This window comes from Gouania willdenowi, chromosome 15 (genome assembly GCF_900634775.1).
Source record: "Gouania willdenowi chromosome 15, fGouWil2.1, whole genome shotgun sequence".
In the NCBI taxonomy this organism is placed as follows: domain Eukaryota; kingdom Metazoa; phylum Chordata; class Actinopteri; order Blenniiformes; family Gobiesocidae; genus Gouania; species Gouania willdenowi.
Window position 1 is genome coordinate 2,646,333 of NC_041058.1, and position 18,317 is coordinate 2,664,649.

The 18,317-nt window shown below is 37.0% G+C and overlaps 1 protein-coding gene across 1 annotated transcript in view; it reads right to left on the reverse strand.

Annotated features, from left to right (window-relative positions):
• Positions 1-13,286, reverse strand: part of LOC114476667 (1-phosphatidylinositol 4,5-bisphosphate phosphodiesterase beta-1-like) — a 30,979-nt gene extending 17,693 nt beyond the window's left edge. Inside the window, exons 1-13 of the mRNA XM_028468483.1 lie at positions 12,275-13,286; positions 10,829-10,906; positions 10,612-10,680; positions 9,146-9,286; positions 8,962-9,041; positions 7,511-7,564; positions 7,001-7,076; positions 5,933-6,033; positions 5,635-5,798; positions 3,502-3,648; positions 2,448-2,605; positions 1,218-1,300; positions 93-177 (exon numbers count right to left, since the gene is read on the reverse strand). Coding sequence (XP_028324284.1) covers positions 93-177; positions 1,218-1,300; positions 2,448-2,605; positions 3,502-3,648; positions 5,635-5,798; positions 5,933-6,033; positions 7,001-7,076; positions 7,511-7,564; positions 8,962-9,041; positions 9,146-9,286; positions 10,612-10,680; positions 10,829-10,906; positions 12,275-12,373 — 1,335 coding nt within the window. The 5' untranslated portion in view covers positions 12,374-13,286. The remainder of the gene's footprint in view (positions 1-92; positions 178-1,217; positions 1,301-2,447; positions 2,606-3,501; positions 3,649-5,634; positions 5,799-5,932; positions 6,034-7,000; positions 7,077-7,510; positions 7,565-8,961; positions 9,042-9,145; positions 9,287-10,611; positions 10,681-10,828; positions 10,907-12,274) is intronic.
• Positions 13,287-18,317: the final 5,031 nt, after the last annotated feature.

Genomic DNA, 18,317 nt, shown 5'->3' on the forward strand with positions numbered 1-18,317 from the left:
AACACACACACACACACACACATGGTTAAACCACAACACAAGCCAAATCACACATCCATCCATCCATCCATCACACACAGAGAGGGTCTTACAGGGTATTTGTCCAGAGGGTCGATCAACAGAGCGTCTCCGAAGATGGAGCGACAATACTCGGCCATTTTAGCCTGTTGCTTCAACCTGACAAACACATGAAAAAATGATGAGTCACAGGCAGTGATTAAAAATAACACACGTTTGAATTGTTGGCATTTCTCTTTCAAACAATAAATGTTTTTAACCTCAGAAATTACTGGTTAATATTTAATCTTTGCTATAAATAGTGAAGCTATGCTTGAATTGAACTGTGTAGATGAGGATATTTATTAAAAAGTGCAGTGTTTTTCAACCTAGGGGTCGAGACCCCATGTGGGGTCACCTGGAATTAAAATGGGGTGGCCGGAATTGTCTAGTAATTGATAAAAAAAAAAAAATAAAAAAACATTTTAAAATGTTTTAAGTCATTATTATATAATTATTAAATAACTAAATGCTATACTTAAATCTGGTTCAAATAAAATGCAGTATAAAGATATCTGAGTTGACGCAATTTTGATGGAGAAAGTTATTTTGGTCAATTCAAGAATTAAGTCAAAATGTCAAGATTCAAGTTGAAATTTCGAGAATAAAGTAAAAAAAAATAATGTAGAGATTAAAGTAGAAATGTCGATGTAGTATGGTTAATTGGACCTCGTCAGCTTCCGTAGGTTTGACTTTATTAGCAAAACCTCCAACTTTTATCACAATATTTTATTTATTTAACTTTAATCTCGACATTTTGACTTTATTCTTGATTCTCCCAAAATTATTTTCTCCATTAAAATTGGCCCTAATTGTCTTCCGTATTTTGTTTACTAAACACTTTTAATAAACATGATCAAAAACGAATTCTAGACAAAAACAAATCAGTGTAATTGAGTGTAATTGAGTGTAATTGAGTGTGGAGCTTTATGAATAAAGAATACTCAGATGTAAAGAATGTCGTGTTGCCATATTGGACTGTTTCCTGCCTTTTGTGCAGCTTTCAGCTGAATTTGGTACGTGAACAAGTCACCATGGTATTTTATAAGCTTGTATGTTTTCTGATTTTTTTTTTTACACGTGTGCACAGACTGGTACGACAAAATAAATTGAACCTTTAAACCCAATTTTTGATGACTTATTGTAAGAGAGACACTTACGAGTCAACGTGGTTCTCAAAGGAGAGGATGACGGGGAACGGTGACGTCTTGAAGGCACACTCTGCGATGGCCTCTATCACCTCCTTCAAAATAAAAGACACCAAGACAATGAAGTGCATTTCAACTTTCTTTTAAAGTCTACTAAAAAATAAAAAATAAATGATCTAAAAGTTAACGATGTGAAATACTCAGTCAAATCATTTATAACAGCAATTCTCAACTGGTGGGTCGGGACCCTAAAGTGGGTCGCGGACCTATACTGGGTGGGTCGCAGACAGCTGGTCCAAAATAAATAAATACTTAATGTTGCATGTTGGACTTGTCTTTTATTTTGAAAGAAACTTTTCTTTTGACAGGCATGCTGTGAAATGCATGTTGACTGGGAAAATATATAGATTTGTTTTAAAAAGATTCTATATGTGTGTTTTCAACAGCTATTTTTGAAAAGCAAAATTTGAATTCTAAAAAACAGTGGGTCGCGATTAATGACCGTGGCAAAATGTGGGTCACAGGGTGAGATTAGTTGAGAACCCCTGATTCATAGTATAAAATGTTAGCTGGTCAACTTATTATTTTTTTTTATTTTATTTCTGAAAAAATCTACCTCAGAATGAGAATAAATGTATGTGCAGAACAAAAATGGACTGTGCCCTAATCTGACATTAAAACTGTAATAAAATAACATAGAAAAAGATCTGCAGGACAAAAAAAGAACTATTTCATCTCAAATTAACAACAAGCTCTTTTATATGTACTGTATATATTACACATACATTTGTACCAAAAACAATAGCGCTTCAAAGAAAAAAAGAAAAGGCTGACAATTCCATTACATAAACATGTATTTTGTCCAGAAAAATAAAGTATTGGCTTTGATATTAAAACATACCAGGTATCATGTTACGTTTATTTATGATTACAGAATCAGTCAGAAATTTCACCTATGGCTCACTTACAGTATGTACGTATACAGCTTGATTATTATTATTTCTAATTTAAAGGCCTGTTAATGCTTATGAAAATCTTGTAGAATTTAAATAAAATGACTGTAAAGTGTAAAAACCCTAGTTTTAGCATTTCTGCAGTAATTTTACTGATTGGAAGAGAAGAATTTCAAGCCGTGGTCCAACAACGCATAAAATAATCAAATGGTTGAATAGAAAAGTGCTTTGGTTTAGTTGGAATGCATCCATTAGATGTTGATTGTGTTTAGTGGAGACATAGACTGACCTTGAAGCAGATTTCTGAGGTCATGGTGAAGCCGTGAGTGATGACTGGTTCCTCCTCAGCCGTTCGTCCTTTCCACACGTCCAGCTCCACACAGCGACATCCGGCCAGAAGGACCTGCCTGTACATCTCCACTGAGGAGCTTCCTGCCAGCTGACCGGCTGGAAACAGGAGAGGAACAACCTGAGATAGTTTCACATCATCATCAGCTCCTCAACAGGAGGTCTACAGCTGCTCAGGAGAGAGATGAAGAATGTAAATCAGACGTGGGCAACATGTGGTCCACAGTCTAATTTAGTAAAATAACTAAATGACAGAAAAACAGACAAAATGAGTCCAATCACACACAGAAAGACAGAGAAACACACAAAATGACTCTAAAACACCCAAGACAAGTACAAAAAGAACAAAACAACTACAAGAATACACAAAAATACTCAAAAAATGCAAAAATTATATACAAAATACAGAAAATCAAAGACAAATGAACAAAATTACTCTACAAACACCCAAAACAACAATACAAATATACTGAAATGACTGCAATAATACACAAAAAGACTCAAAAAATGCAGATTGATAACAAAAATACACAAATAACTGCAAAAATACAATAATAATAAAATGACAGATAAATATAACAAAACGACCACGAAAAAACACACAAAAAAAAACTCTAAATGCAAAATGATTAAAAAAAAAAAAAAATACAAAGAATTTAAGAAAAATAAACCAAATAAGTGTATAACCACATAAAAGGACAACAGATATACACAAAGTGACAGGAAAATATACAAAATTACTTCAATAATGACAACAAAATGGCCAAAAACACACAAAAGGGAATAAAATGTTGGACAACAAAAATAAAGATAATGATGGAAAAATGCACAAAGGGAAAACAGAAATAAACAAACCGACATAAAAACACACAAATTGACTCCAAAAACATACAAAACGAGGCAAAAAATTCACAAAATGACTCCAAAATTACACAGGATTGACGACCATGTAACAAACTTGTATGTCTTTGTGTGTTTTCCAGTGTGGTAAATACCTGTCAGGTAGGTGTTGTGTGATGAGTTGATGAAATAGTGCGACAGGGGGAAGCTCATGTCCTCAGACTGGTCCAGTTTATCTGGTGGAATCACTCCGTTCTCATCACTGGAAAGATACGAGGAAAACGCCTGGAGAGAGATCACGCCTGGACATGACACACACGTACACACACGTACACACACACAGTGGTGAGATTAAAGTGTGAAAAGGTCCAATCCAACAAGATTAAATGAGTGTGTGTGTGTGAGGAGGTGTGCCGTGTGTCACTTTGCTGCTTGAAATATTCATGATATCTTAAGTGCATCCTGTGGGTTTCATCAATGATTCAGAGCTTTTCTACAACACATCAAAACATCGTTATATGCTCATGAAATCAGCTGAACGTGTGAAAACCATGGGAAACGATTATTGCACAAATACAACGAACATAATGAGCACTGGAAGGTTAATAATAAGGCTGACATGATGTCATTAGTCCCAACGTCTTCCTCACTTTTCATGTCGATGCTCCATGAAACTACACACCAACATAAATTGCACTTAAACTGAACAAATCTTATTTAAAACAACAACAATGCACAAAATTAACAGGAAAAAAAATAAAACAAACAAAAAATGACTCCTAAAATACAATTTGACAACAGAAATACACAAATTACCTCTAAAAAACCACTCAGGACTACTACTAAAGTGCATCAAATAACTGAAAAATACAGTATATAAAACGTAAACCAAATTTACAGGAAATTAGATAAAACAACAAAAACACACAAAAATGACACCAAAAACACAAAAGACCACTACAAAAGTGCACAAAAATATAAAAGATATTTAAAAAAAAATAAAAAAAGACAAGAGAATTAAGAAGGTAATATATAAGATAACAAAAATGAATGAACAAAAATACACACATTTCCTCCAAAAAAAAAGTCAATACCACTACAAAAATGTACAAAAATAACTGAAAATAAACAGGAAAATACATAAAAACAACAAAAATACTCAAATTACCTCCAAAAACACACAAAACCACTACAAAAAGGCACAAAATAACTGAAAAATATATATGACAACAAAATTAACATAAAAATATATAAAACAACAAAAAGGGCTGTCTTAGAACAAGTTCGGATGAACTACAGCCGGGCCCGCGGAAGATCTCTGCGCCGAGATGCTCCCGAGAATTCACTGAAATGATGAGTAAAAAAAAGTCTCCGAGAGGCTTTTGACATCCACTCATAGAATATCCATGTCAAATTACAGCCCGATTCAACGAGCATTAACAGAGGAGTGGTCTTTTGAAAACTAGGGCCCCCACATACAGAGTAATGGGCCCCATTCATATATTGGTATGTGTCAATGATTCGATGCCACCAACTGTCACAATAATTGACTCATAAATAAATGAGAAAACGACTTTAATGGAAATTGCCAAAAAAAAGGGGGTGGGCCCCGGGCCCTCGGGCCTCTAATCAAATTGTGCCAGGCATAATCGCAATCTACGTTGAATTGCCTTGGAAATAACACCACACACAACTATGCTCCCATAAATTTCAAAATTACCGGAAATGGTGGGTGGGCCCCCGGGCCCCATTTTGAAAAGAGGGATTCGAGCATCTCATCATATTTATTCATAGAGTGTTCATACCAAACTGCATTCCAATCTAACAAGAACTACCGGAGGAGTAGTCGTTTGAAATATAGGGCCACCGGCGCCCTTGTGACACGTACGGGGTAATGGTCCCCATTTATATATTGATATGTTCCAATGATTTGGTACCACCAACCGTCGCAATATTTGTCTCACAAATAAATGGGAAATGATTTTTGTTTTTTGTATTTTTTGGGGCCCCAAATCAAAAATTGGGCTCCGAGCGTCTATGCGTACACATCTATAGATTATAGCTACCAAATTTCAGCTCTATCTATTCACGACTAACAGAGGAGTAGTGATTTAACTAGTGCACACAACAAGAAGAACAACAAAGTGAGGGCGTTTTGAGTCCAGTAGCCCGGTCTAAAAATACACAAAATGAGAGAGAAATATACAAAACGACAACGTAAATACACAAAAAGAGCCTAAAAGTGGTGTTGAAGGTATGTGTGTGTGTATATGTGTGTGTGTGTGTACCTTGCTGTAGTTGTGCCTGGTCGTGTTGGTATCGTTCCATCAGAGCGCGGGTCTGTGCTGGTCTCAGGGGGGGGTAGAGGATCTCATTGAGTCGGGGGTCTCTCTGCTTGTTATTGATGAACTCTGTCATCTGATCCACTGTCAAAACTCCATCGTCCTCCCCTCTACACGAGGAATTAACGGGGGGCAAATTATCTCCTCAAAATGTCACAATGACAGGTTGATATATTTGTATCATGTACATTTTTAGGCTTTCTCCAATAGTTTGTAGTGAAAACATGACATATGAGTGACGTACTGTTGTTTAAAGATGCTGCTGAGCTCGGTTCGAGGACACAAACTGTCCAGGAAGTGACGGTAAACCTCCAAAGTAAAATCCTCCAGTTTGATGCTCTCACCCTGTCAGAAAGCAGAAATAGAAATGACTTGTATTCATGTGTGGGAACATTGGGAAGGAATTAATGGAGAAATTCAAGAGAAAATTAAAGGACATTTGATTTAAAATGGAAAATGGAACCCATTCAAATATAGATTCAAAAATGCACAAAAATGACTCCAAAAACACTATCATACAACAAAAATACACAAATTACATCCGAAAACACACAACAACACTACAAAAGTGAACAAAAATATTAAAAAAAGACACAGAAAATAACAAGAAAATATATTAAACAACAAAAATGACTCCAAAAACACTATCTGACAACAGAAATACACACATTTCCTAAAAAAAAAAGTCAAAAGTATCTCTCATTTCGTGCAGCCCCCAAAATAAACCCACAAAATGATCCCAAAAATTCACATTAAGGCAACAACAATACACAAAAAGAGAACTAATATACATAAAATTACATCAAAAACACACAAAACAACAACAAATATGACTCCAAAAACACACAATCATACAACAAAATTACACAAATTACATCTGAAAACACACTGACGACCACTACAAAATTGAACTAAAGTATTAAGAAAAAGACAAAGCAGATAACAAGGAAACAAATAAAACACCTAATGTAACTGATGTTATAAAAATACACAAATGTCCTCCAAAAAAGTCAAGACCACTACAAAACATAATTGAATAATATAAAAAACTATAACAAAAAGAACAGGAAAATATATAAAAACAATAAAAATGACAGAATCTGTAATAGTAATAGTGGCATAACAGTGAATCACTGACTTGTGAGATCTTTATATTTAGACATTTTAAGACATTTTCCATCAAGGTTTAAAAATCACTCCTTTGATTTCCTATAATTTTATACATAAACATTCACTCACAGGCTGGTGCTTTTATTTTTATACATTAAATAAACCAAAAATGGCTAGGTGCTGTAGGCGTGCATGTGTTTACCCGTCCATACGGCAGCTTGCAGCTCTCCAGGGCGTTCTCCACCCTCTTCCTGTCTGAGGAAAACAGCCTCGCAAAGCTGCAACAAACACACGACACCAGTGCACAATTATCTGCTCATTCCTAAAGACAACGTGCCACCGATCGGCTAAAATAAACCGCTACCGACTTCCCACTGGTAAATAAAAACTCTGGAGCTCATTTATTGGACTGTTTACTTTGTTTACTGAGCTCCAGCTGCTTTGATGGTATCAATGTTTCATCCTCTGACCTCTTTAGTAAAATATCCTGACCATTTCAGACTACAAACACCCACACAAGCTGCTCGTCATTACTTTATAATGTTTGTTTTCTCTTTCAGTTCATCATCGTTCCCACGGCAGCAGCATTTCTTAAACACTAAATTCAATTGATTTTCAAAAGCAAAGTGAAAAACAAAGTTAAAGATGGTCAGCATCAATGTTTGCTACAGACAGGATTCAAATAGAAATGGCAAAGTTGTTGGAGACGCACTTTTTGACGGGAATTCTTCCTTCCGCGTTCAGCTGAAGAGTCAAACGCACATACCTGAAATGGAAAGATGGGAGAAGATGATGGAAAAGCAGGCTGTGTTGTGGTTGTCCAGTTATTTGAAACACAGATTAGAGAAAATTATCCTCTTCTCGTGTCAAAATGTGGAGTACCCCAGGGATCTGTCTTGGGGCCGTTGTTGTTCCTAATATATATCAACGATTTGGCAAATGTATCTAATCAGTTATCAAAAATATTATTCACAGATGATACCAGTTTTATTCACATATAAATCCAATTACTCTCATGAAAGTTGGAAACGAGGAATTGGAAAAAACTGCTTAACGGTTCAAAATGATTGTTATTTTATTTTATTTTATTCAGTCAAAGTCTGAAAAAGAAAAAGTCTGTTGATATATCTCTGTTGATTGACAATGTCTTAATTTCCAATGTCAGGTCAACTTGTTTTCTTGGTGAAATTATTGATGAAAACTTCTTAAATCAGATTGGAATATAAATATTGGAATAATTGGGAAAATTAAGTATCTCCTAAATGTAAAAGTAATAATTCCAGCAAGTTCAATTAGACTTTTTTTTAAATAATATGTTAGGTTTCATTTATTCAGACAACATTTTTTCAGGAAATATACTTTGATCTCTTTGATGTTTTACTTTAATCGAAACTGAAACATGTCAGGAGATCAAAGTAAATTTCCTGAAAAAACATTGTCTGAATAATCAAAATCTTAACATATTATTAAATATGAACTTGCTGGAATAATTACGCGGAAGGCACATCGAAGCAACTGTTTTCATAAAATGACTTTAATCAAAGTCGAAATATGTCAAGAACACATCAAAGCGATCAGCAGACACCTCTGAAGAAGACTGGCAGTTGACAGTCGAAACATGTCAGGAGATTATTAAAACCTTATCAAATTATTCAAAAAGAATGGAATTCTGGAATTATTATGTGGAAGTCAAAGGCACATCAAAGCGATCAGCAGACACCTCTGAAGAAGACTGGCAGTTGACACTCGAAACATGTCAAGAGATAAAAGTTAATTTCATAATTCCAGCAAGTTCATTTTGTCTTATTTTTGAATAATATGTAGGTTCAGACAACTTTTAGTGAATTTACTTTAATCAAAGTCGAAACGTGTCAGCAGATCAAAGGACACATCAAAGCAATCGAGCAGACGCCTCTTAACAAAACTGGCAGTTGACGGTCTAAACATGTCAGGAGATCAAAGTAAATTGAGATTAAATGTCGATCTTAGAGTAGAGAATTTTTATTGATGCCGCAATGGAGAAATTTACCGTCATAAAAGCAGTTGTTTAAAGCAAATCATCAGCACCAGCAACGTAAGATAATAAAAAGTCAGATTTATGTGCTAAAATCAAGTCGGGACATCAAAGAGATGATATTTAAGCTTAATACGTGTTATACTCACGCTTTCAGGAGGCTGTGGTCTCTGTTCAGATTGGTGCTCAGCAGGTTGGACGACAGAGAAAACAGTTCCTCACACCAGTCCTTAAAAAACAGACACAACAACACAGTCATCATCATCGTCATCGTCATCATCATCGTCATCACACTCCTCCTCTTCCTCAGTGTCACCCTGCAGAGTGAAGCACCTTGGCTTCGTCCTCCTGCGACGCAATGAAGTTTAGATGGTTGACGTTCACCAGGTCAGATGCAGTAACCACGGTGACCATGCGGTTCTCCAATCGGCCGACCAGGTTTCCCACCTCCAGCAGCTCTCGCAGCTTGGCCTCCTATTGGACGACACAACAAACGCTGTAGAGGCTAAGGTTTGCATGTTCTCCTCAACTTTTATTTATCTATTACTATTTATTTATTATCCTATTTTCTTTTTTTTACCTTAATCTTAATTTTACCTGTCGTTATCCCGCCTAAGCTTGAAAATAACATATGCTGTGTCACATGTTTTTTTAGGTGTAATTACGTCGAGATCCTTGCCCTGAATGTAATCTCTCAATCCTGATTGGTTCTCTCCTTCTTTTCCTTTAACATCAACTGATGGAAGCAAACCATTCCACCTCTGATCCTGGTTTTGTTGGAAGCTTCTTCCTGTTAAAACTGAGTTTTCCACCTTCATTATCATTTATTTTCACTCATGTGGAATGTTTTTTTTTCCTTTAGTTATTAATGTTATTTACCACCCACACAAACCCTGATGAGAGTCCTTCAACACTCCGTGATTTACTCTCTAACTTCAGCCATCAGAGTGTGAAGGGCACTGTTTAAGGGAAAGTAAAGGCCCCTTAGGAGAGCTCTTCTTCTCTGCTTCATTGTCTACTACCAAACCACAGAGTTGGAACTGTCGCCCCCTGCGATTATAGATTGTTCTCTGGGTCACAACTGTTTTTATCCTCTTTCGGTAAACAGAAGAGGTGTAAATCAATATATTTTACTTTTTCTGGTTATTTAGAGCAATTTTGACTGAAAAAGCTGCTAAATGATCTAAAATGTGTAAAGTAGTCCCATTTTTAAAATTTTATAAAATGAACATGGTGCATAATAATGTGTTTTTAGGCATATACGTATCCTCTAATGGGGACATTTCAAAGGTTTTACGCCCCATTTGTAAAAACAGTGGAGGATCCCTTTGAAGGCAGGGTAACCGAACGAAGTGTCTTTTTTCATTGGTCGAAGTTTTTATGGGTTTACAGCCGCTACAGATGATTTTCTTTGTTACTTTTTCAGAGTACATAAGATCTTAATTTCTGTCAGTACATTAAGAAAATTTCTACCCAAAACTTAAAAAGTGTATCTGGAGAAAACCTTTAAGAGTTGAGATTTTTACATATTGTGCTTTCATAGCGTTGCAGACACAGTTTTTTGGCTGCCAACTGTATTTAAAAGAACCTGTTCATTAATTAATTAACCTTGTCATGGATTTTTGAATTGATTATTATGTCTAGGTCTTGGTCTTGACTCCCAAAAGTCTTGGTCTTGTCTTGGTCTGGGAGCATTCCAGCCTCGGGCAAGTCTTGGTCCTGGATACTGAGGTCTTGATACACAAGACTAATAATACAACAGGTGGTAGTGGAAGGTGGAGGTGGACAGGTGGAGGTACCTTCGGTGTTTTAGTGCTTCGACCCGTTCGGACGTCTTTCACCAAAGTCAAGTCCAACAGCTCCGTGTCCTGAAGGAGGATTTCAATAAAAGTTTGATTATTTAGCTTTAGAGAGATTATCTAGAGTGCATCATGTGATTATGAAGACAGTATGAACTTATTTTGAGCTACAGTAAGTTCCTCTAAACTCCATGAATGTTTCATTAGAAGTTCTTACCTTGTTGTGGTCGGTCCAGTAGAGGTAAAATCCATGAGGATCCACATGTAAAGTGACCGGACTGACTGTCGACAGATCCTAGAGTGGGAGAAAAAACATTAATAAGGCAAAAACCTGAGGCGTACTTTCAGATACTTCCAGATTTCCTTCATCGTAAGGTGAACAAACATTGACTGATTGTGTTGAGTTGCAGATTTGAAAAGATGAAGAAAAGCAATGCACGACAAAGACATCACAGCATTAAATGATCCTCGAAATTAAGTAAAAATAGATTTGAGGAGATGAAGATGAAGAAGACGAATAAGACGAAAAAAATGAAGATGAAGGAGAAGAAATCAGCTTGAGTGATTTAAGTCCTGGTTGTCATAGTAACTGATTATGTTTCTCCATAAATCTCAGCTCAGATATGACACTGGATTGTCTACTGGTGATGGTCAAGGTTACAGTGGCTTTGATGAGGGCCTCGGAATGGTAGTCAGGATGTCAGTGGGTCGGCTGTATCGATTCCGACACACACACACACACACACACACACACACACACACACACACACACACACACACACACACACACACACACACACACACACACACACACACACACACACACACACACACACACACACACACACACACACACACACACATACATGCACTGAAGCATACGTTACCTTTCATTCTCACACAAACACATCCTAAGGTGGTGGTACAAGCTTGCCAGTTACCATAGTAACCGGACGGCACGTTTCTTATTGGCAGTTTTTTTGTGCTTCGGCATGTCAGTGCACGCACACACACACACACACACACACACACACACACACACACACACACACACACACACACACACACACACACACACACACACACACACACACACACACACACACACACACACACACACACACACACACACACAAACGCACACAACCACTCACACACACACAACATATTGCGTATCGTCAATATCAAAGGCATCAAAGGCAATAAATCCCTCCCAACAGCAATGACAAAAAACGCACAAAAAGAAAAAATAACCCCCAAAAACATGACTTCATTCCTACACACACACACGCACAACCACACAAAACCACCAACATCAAAGGCAAGAAATCCTTCCCAACAGGTGGCAATAAAGAAAAAACACAAAACAAAAAAAATACATTACTTTCACCCTTAGACACATGCACACACACAAACACACACTTACACACAATGTATTGCAAATCATCGATATCAAAGGCATCAAAGACAAGAAATCCCTCCCAACAGGTGGCAATGACAAAAACAAAAAAACATACACCACTGTCTCACACACAAACACCTCATAAATGCCATCATCATCCTCCACATGAACTCCATGTCAACAGGTGGCAACAGCTCTATCAACCACACACACGTACACACACACACACGTACACACACTCACTGCAGCAGGTTGACCTACCTCGTCCCATTTAATGAAGTTACTTCCTCTCCTCAGTGTTTCGGGGACATCAGGAGGCTGGAGTTTCAGCGCGTGGACGCCCGGCTGAGCGCTCGCCATCACTTCAAGCACACGTTAAAAAACACACACTGACAGACACGCACACTGGAGATGCTCAGACGCTGGAATTCAGCATCTCAGTCACATCACAGCACAAACTCCTCAGAAGTCAGGGACAGGGAGGCTGCAGTAGCATCCTCTGATGATGATGATGATGTTCTTCCTCCTCTCCTCTTCCTCACACCTCTAACGTCCCGATCCCTCCCTCTCTCCACTGTTGATGCTGCATCTCACACTGAGACGGACTGAAACAGATGCCTTCGTGGGAGACGGGATGCATGCATGTGTGTGTGTGTGAGTGTGTGTGTGTGTGTGTGCACAGCCTCCACAAATTGACTCATCTGTGACATGCGCACAACAACAGCTTATCCCACAGATGGGGGAGGGATGAGAGAGGGAATGACAGCAGGAGAAAGAAAGAGAAAAAATAAAGAAGAGAAAGTGGGAGTCAGAGATGAAGATGAAGAGAGGAGGAGGAGGAGGAGGAGGAGGAGTTGGAAGGAATCAAGTCAAATCAACTACATAGAAAGAATGACGGTGAAACAAGGCCAAATTGGCTTCACGCCGCTGCTAAAACAGTCTGTCCATCCTTTAGCACCAGCCGAGGGAGAGAAGACGAGTTAAATTAGGCTGTTTTTTTTATTTTGGAGGCGATGCAAAGCTTGTCTGTCAATCTGCGTCAGCGTCAAATGGATTTTAGAAACGATTTCAGTCAGAAATAAACAAGAAGCATGGTGGGGGTGGCATCATGCTTTGGTCATTCCTCAGCTGGAACAGAGGCCTTAAGAATGCAAAAATCTACAATCACCAATAGGGATGTAAGGATATATCCTAAATCAGCACAAAATCGATGCAAATAAGAAATGTGCAGTTTATTTTGGTTTATGAGTTCAAACGGTTTGAAAAAAGGTTATGAGAAGAAAATATACTAGTTTAAAAAATTTCTTGACAATTTCTGTATTTCGACTGATTATGATCTTTATGTACAGTATTCAAATTGAAAGGAGTCATTACATCACAATCCTTGATTTGATTAAAATCAAATCGTTGGTTGGGTATTACCTTTTTAAAACAACTTTTCTGCTCAATTACAACTAGAGAAGACACAGGATTGGCTCTTAAAGCTGCTCATTTTAAGATAGTACATGAACACATTTGTACTGACAATCAAAAAAACAAAACAATTTTAATAAAAACTGATTTGGAAAAAGCAACTGATCCTAAAAACACTATTTGAGATTGTGTAAAGTTAAAGGGTGACATTGATGCGTATCAAATTGTGTGAAATGCATTAAAATCAACATTTTATAATGAATTATGTGGAGAAAAATCCTGTGGGATTCTTTTAGTAGTTTTAAAACTCTAACTAAATTCATGTTCCTCAAAATGCCGTTAATTATTCCCATTAACTTTTTTCTTTAGTTTAAACTTTCAGTAATTGCCTGAAGGTTAAGGCACAAAAAACCAGGATAATAAATCCTGATTAAACACACTTGTTGCTAATTCCCATAATAAGTGAGTCACTGATTCCCTGGAGGCTTTGGAACCTCTGCCGTCCTATTGGCTCCTCATTCATCCACAGTCATTGGAAACAGAAGCACGGCAGCATCTCTTAATGCTAATGCTGATGTCTAATCTGCAGTTTAATAAATCCAACCAAGTGGATTCTCACTGTGATGATGAGTCAGAGGAAAACAAGGACGTCTAAAGACACGACCTTGTCAACGTCTCCCTCTGCGTGTCCTGAGATAAAATCCAATGGATTCAGATCAGTGAATGTTTTCTGTAAGAAAACGTCAGCAAATGCTGAGGCGACACGGTCGTAATACTGCAGAAATAAATCATACACTAGGCAACACCTGTATTCACAAGGCAAATACATATTTAGCAATTGAAAATTGGCAATTACAATTGTTCACGTGAAAGACATCTTATTGTGTGTATTTTGTTGTTGAGTGATGTCGCTTTATGTTGTTCTTTTTACTAATTAAATTGAAATTAATAATACAGGAAATCAGAAGATTGCCCTTGACCTTAAATATATATATACAGTATATATATTTGTATATGTATATGTATATATATGTATATGTATATATATGCCCAGTACGAGTTTTATCTCACAGCCCACGACATGCCAGTGCGTCCATGACCAAAGTTTGTGCAACAGCCGCGTCTGTGAACCTAATCACTGCCCCGGGCTGCCAGGCCAGCAGAAAGAGCGGGGGCCAAGGAGCCACCCCCCCACGACCGAGCAGCCCCCCAGACGTCCCAGCGACCACAGGCCATGAGGCAGCCACCCCCCAACCCCCCCCAACCCCGAGCTTTACTGGTTTATGCCACATGAAACTTCATCTGTGCAAATTAAGAAAAATAATAAAGAAAGTGACATTCATTATCAATATTTTGTCTGAAAAATTACAAACAACGCTTGATTATCCACTGGTGTCAGTGGATAATATCAAATTTTATGGCAAACATCGGCTGATATCGCCCATCTGTACAAAACACATTTAGATTTTCTTGCCGTATTGCATTAAAGTTGTTGTAAAAATGAAAATATTAAGTGTATTACATCTGATGGGGGGGAATAATCATCTTCTGGATGAAACATACACAATCATACATATTTCTAGACTGAAACAGTTAAAGTGAACACAGAGCACAGAATTAAACCCCAGAGCGACCCTGTAACCGACACACTATACAGTGGTGTAATAACTGCTTTCAAAGGCCTGTTAACACACCTTCCACCTCCTACACATGCACTAAAGTGCATGAAAAGATGTGTTCGCCGTTAGTGCTGCTACAGTAGAATTTATTAGCAAACTTTATGCATTATTGCTCCTAAATACCTAAAGAATTATTGAAAAAACTGAAATATGGAGAGCATGGCTTTAGATACTTCTATCTGAAATATATCATGAAGCTTAAATTTCAACAATGAGAAACAAATTCATTAACTGCATTTTAATTTGATCAGATTTAGCCTCACACTCTGATCTCAAGATGTGTTAAAGCCTCGAGGCATCTCATGTATTTGTGTCCCAGTGACCCACAAACTGGCCACAAGTGACCCTCGCAGCTCTCAAAGCACCAAATATTTCTAAAAATACACAGAATGACAGAAAATACACAGAAAAAAAAGGTAAAGCAGAAATACAGGTCAACAAAAATACACAACGATTATAAATATGCACAATATTAACGGAAATATATACAAAACTACAAAAAAATGACACCAGAAATAACAAATGACAACAAAAATACACAGAGTTAGTCATAAACATAAAATGACACAAAAAAACAGTCAAATTATAGAGATGTATACAAAACAACAACAAAATGACTTCAAAAACACAACAAATATACACAAAACCAATGGAAAAATATCCCAAATTACAACAAAAATGACTCAAATTAGAAAAAAAATAAAAATAAAAGAAAATACACAAAATTACTCACAACACACAAAAAAGAAAGGAGGTATACAAAATGACAACAAAATGACACAAAATGACAAAATAACACACAGGGCGATTATAAATATACACAGAACTAACAGAAAAATATACAGAACAAATGACCAAAATGACTCGGAAAAATAAAAAATGACAACAAAGATAGACAAAATTACTCATAACAGACAAAACAACAAAAAAATAAAATAATAATAAATAAATTAAATTAAAAGAAGTATGCAAAATGACAACAGAAATTTTACAAAATGACGACTACAAATATACACAAAACTAACAGAAAAACATGCAAAACAACAAAAATCACTCAAAAAAATAAAACAACAAAAATACATGAAATTACTTGTTAAACACAAAACAATAGCAAAAATGAAAGAGAAGTATACAAAAGTACAGCAAAATCACACAAAATAACTTCAAATACACACAAGACGACAACAAATACTGTATACATAAAATACATGAAATTACAGTCATAATGCACAAAAAGACAACAAAAAAGTATGAGAATTATACAAATATACACAAAACTAACAGAAAAATACACAAAGCACACACAATGTCAACATTAACACACACAACTCTGTTATTTCCTGTGTTAATGCTCACATGTGTCATTATTCTAAATGCTGACATGAATGTTGATAACGTGGTGCTTGGAACAGACTACATAAGTTACCAGATTTAACAAAAAAATAAAATAAAAATAATCATCAAATACCTGAAGTTTTTGGTGTTTTTTTTTTTAAACAGATTTTTACTAATGAATATATCATATATCATAACTAAATACATGTATTAAACGTGCTGCAGACGTTCATACGAACACATTTTCTCGGCCCTGATCGAAACAGAAACGAGCTCAGGACTCTGAGGAAGTTCTGACCTTCAAGTTTAGTCTTGGTCTCATGACGCAGTATTTCTGAGGTATCTGCAGGAATCTGAAACATATGCACCAAGTGTGTGTGTGTGTGTGTTCACTGCTGCCCACACACACACACTGCAGTATCCACCAGTAGATATCTGTTCTGTGAGCTTATATAAGGGAGAGTGGGAGGAAAGGAGCTATTTCAGGACCACAAAAGAAGCTAAAGTGTGTGTGTGTGTGTGTGCAATGTCCATATGTATATCCACTGTGTGTGTGTGTGTGTGTGTGTGTGTGTGTGCAGACCAGAAGGACTATGTTTCAGTGTGTTTTATAAGCAGTGAAGTTTTAAAGTGAAATGTGGATCCTCAGAGGTTCTGTTTCCCTCCGTGAGTCAGAGAGAGAGCGCTGGGTAGAGAACGCTCTGGATAGAGAACGCGCTGGGTAGAGAACGCTCTGGATAGAGAACGCGCTGGATAGAGAACGCGCTGGATAGAGAACGCGCTGGGTAGAGAACGCTCTGGATAGAGAACGCGCTGGGTGGAGAACACTCTGGGTGGAGAACGCTCTGGGTGGAGAACGCGCTGGGTAGAGAACGCGCTGGGTAGAGAACGCGCTGGGTAGAGAACACTCTGGGTGGAGAACACTCTGGGTAGAGAACACTCTGGGTAGAGAACACTCTGGGTAGAGAACACTCTGGGTAGAGAACACTCTGGGTGGAGAACGCTCTGGGTAGAGAACGCTCTGGGTAGAGAACGCTCTGGGTGGAGAACGCGCTGGGTAGAGAGAGCGCTGGGTAGAGAACGCGCTGGGTAGAGAACACTCTGGGTGGAGAACACTCTGGGTGGAGAATGCGCTGGATGGAGCCCACGTTTTCCATGTTTCATCCAAAGATAACTCAAGGTGGGAGCAGGAAGATGGGATATCTCTGTGCAGTTTGCATGTTTTTTTCCCCCGTACAAGCATGGCTTTCCTCACATAATCTAATAAAAAACACCAGTAACTAAATTATCTGAATCTACATGTTGGGCCTGGAACACACACGCGTCCCGTCTTAGCCAATGTTATCCAAAATGATGACAAAAATTACTAAAAATTACAAATATACAGAAAAAAAATGTAGACAACAAAAATCACAAAAAATATTAACTGACAACAAAAATACACAAAATTAGTGATTACAATAAAGAACGACAGCATAAAAAGAAAAAGAAGTATACAAAACTACACAAAATGACTTCCAAAACACACAAGAGGATTATAAATAAACACAGAACTAACAGAAAAATAGACAAAACAACGACAAAAATGGATGAAAAAAATAAAAAATGACAATACAAAAAATTGACTTGTTCGACACAAAACGACAACAAAAAAACAAAAACTGAAGATACAAAATTACACAAAATGTCTAACAAATATGCACAAAACTAACAGAAAAACATACAAAATGACAACAAAAATCACAAAAAAATACAAAATGACAACAAAAATACACAAAATTAGTCATTACACAAAAAACGACAGCAAAAAAGAAAGGGAAGTATACAAAATCACACAAAATGACTTAAAAAAACAACAACCACAAAACAATTACAAA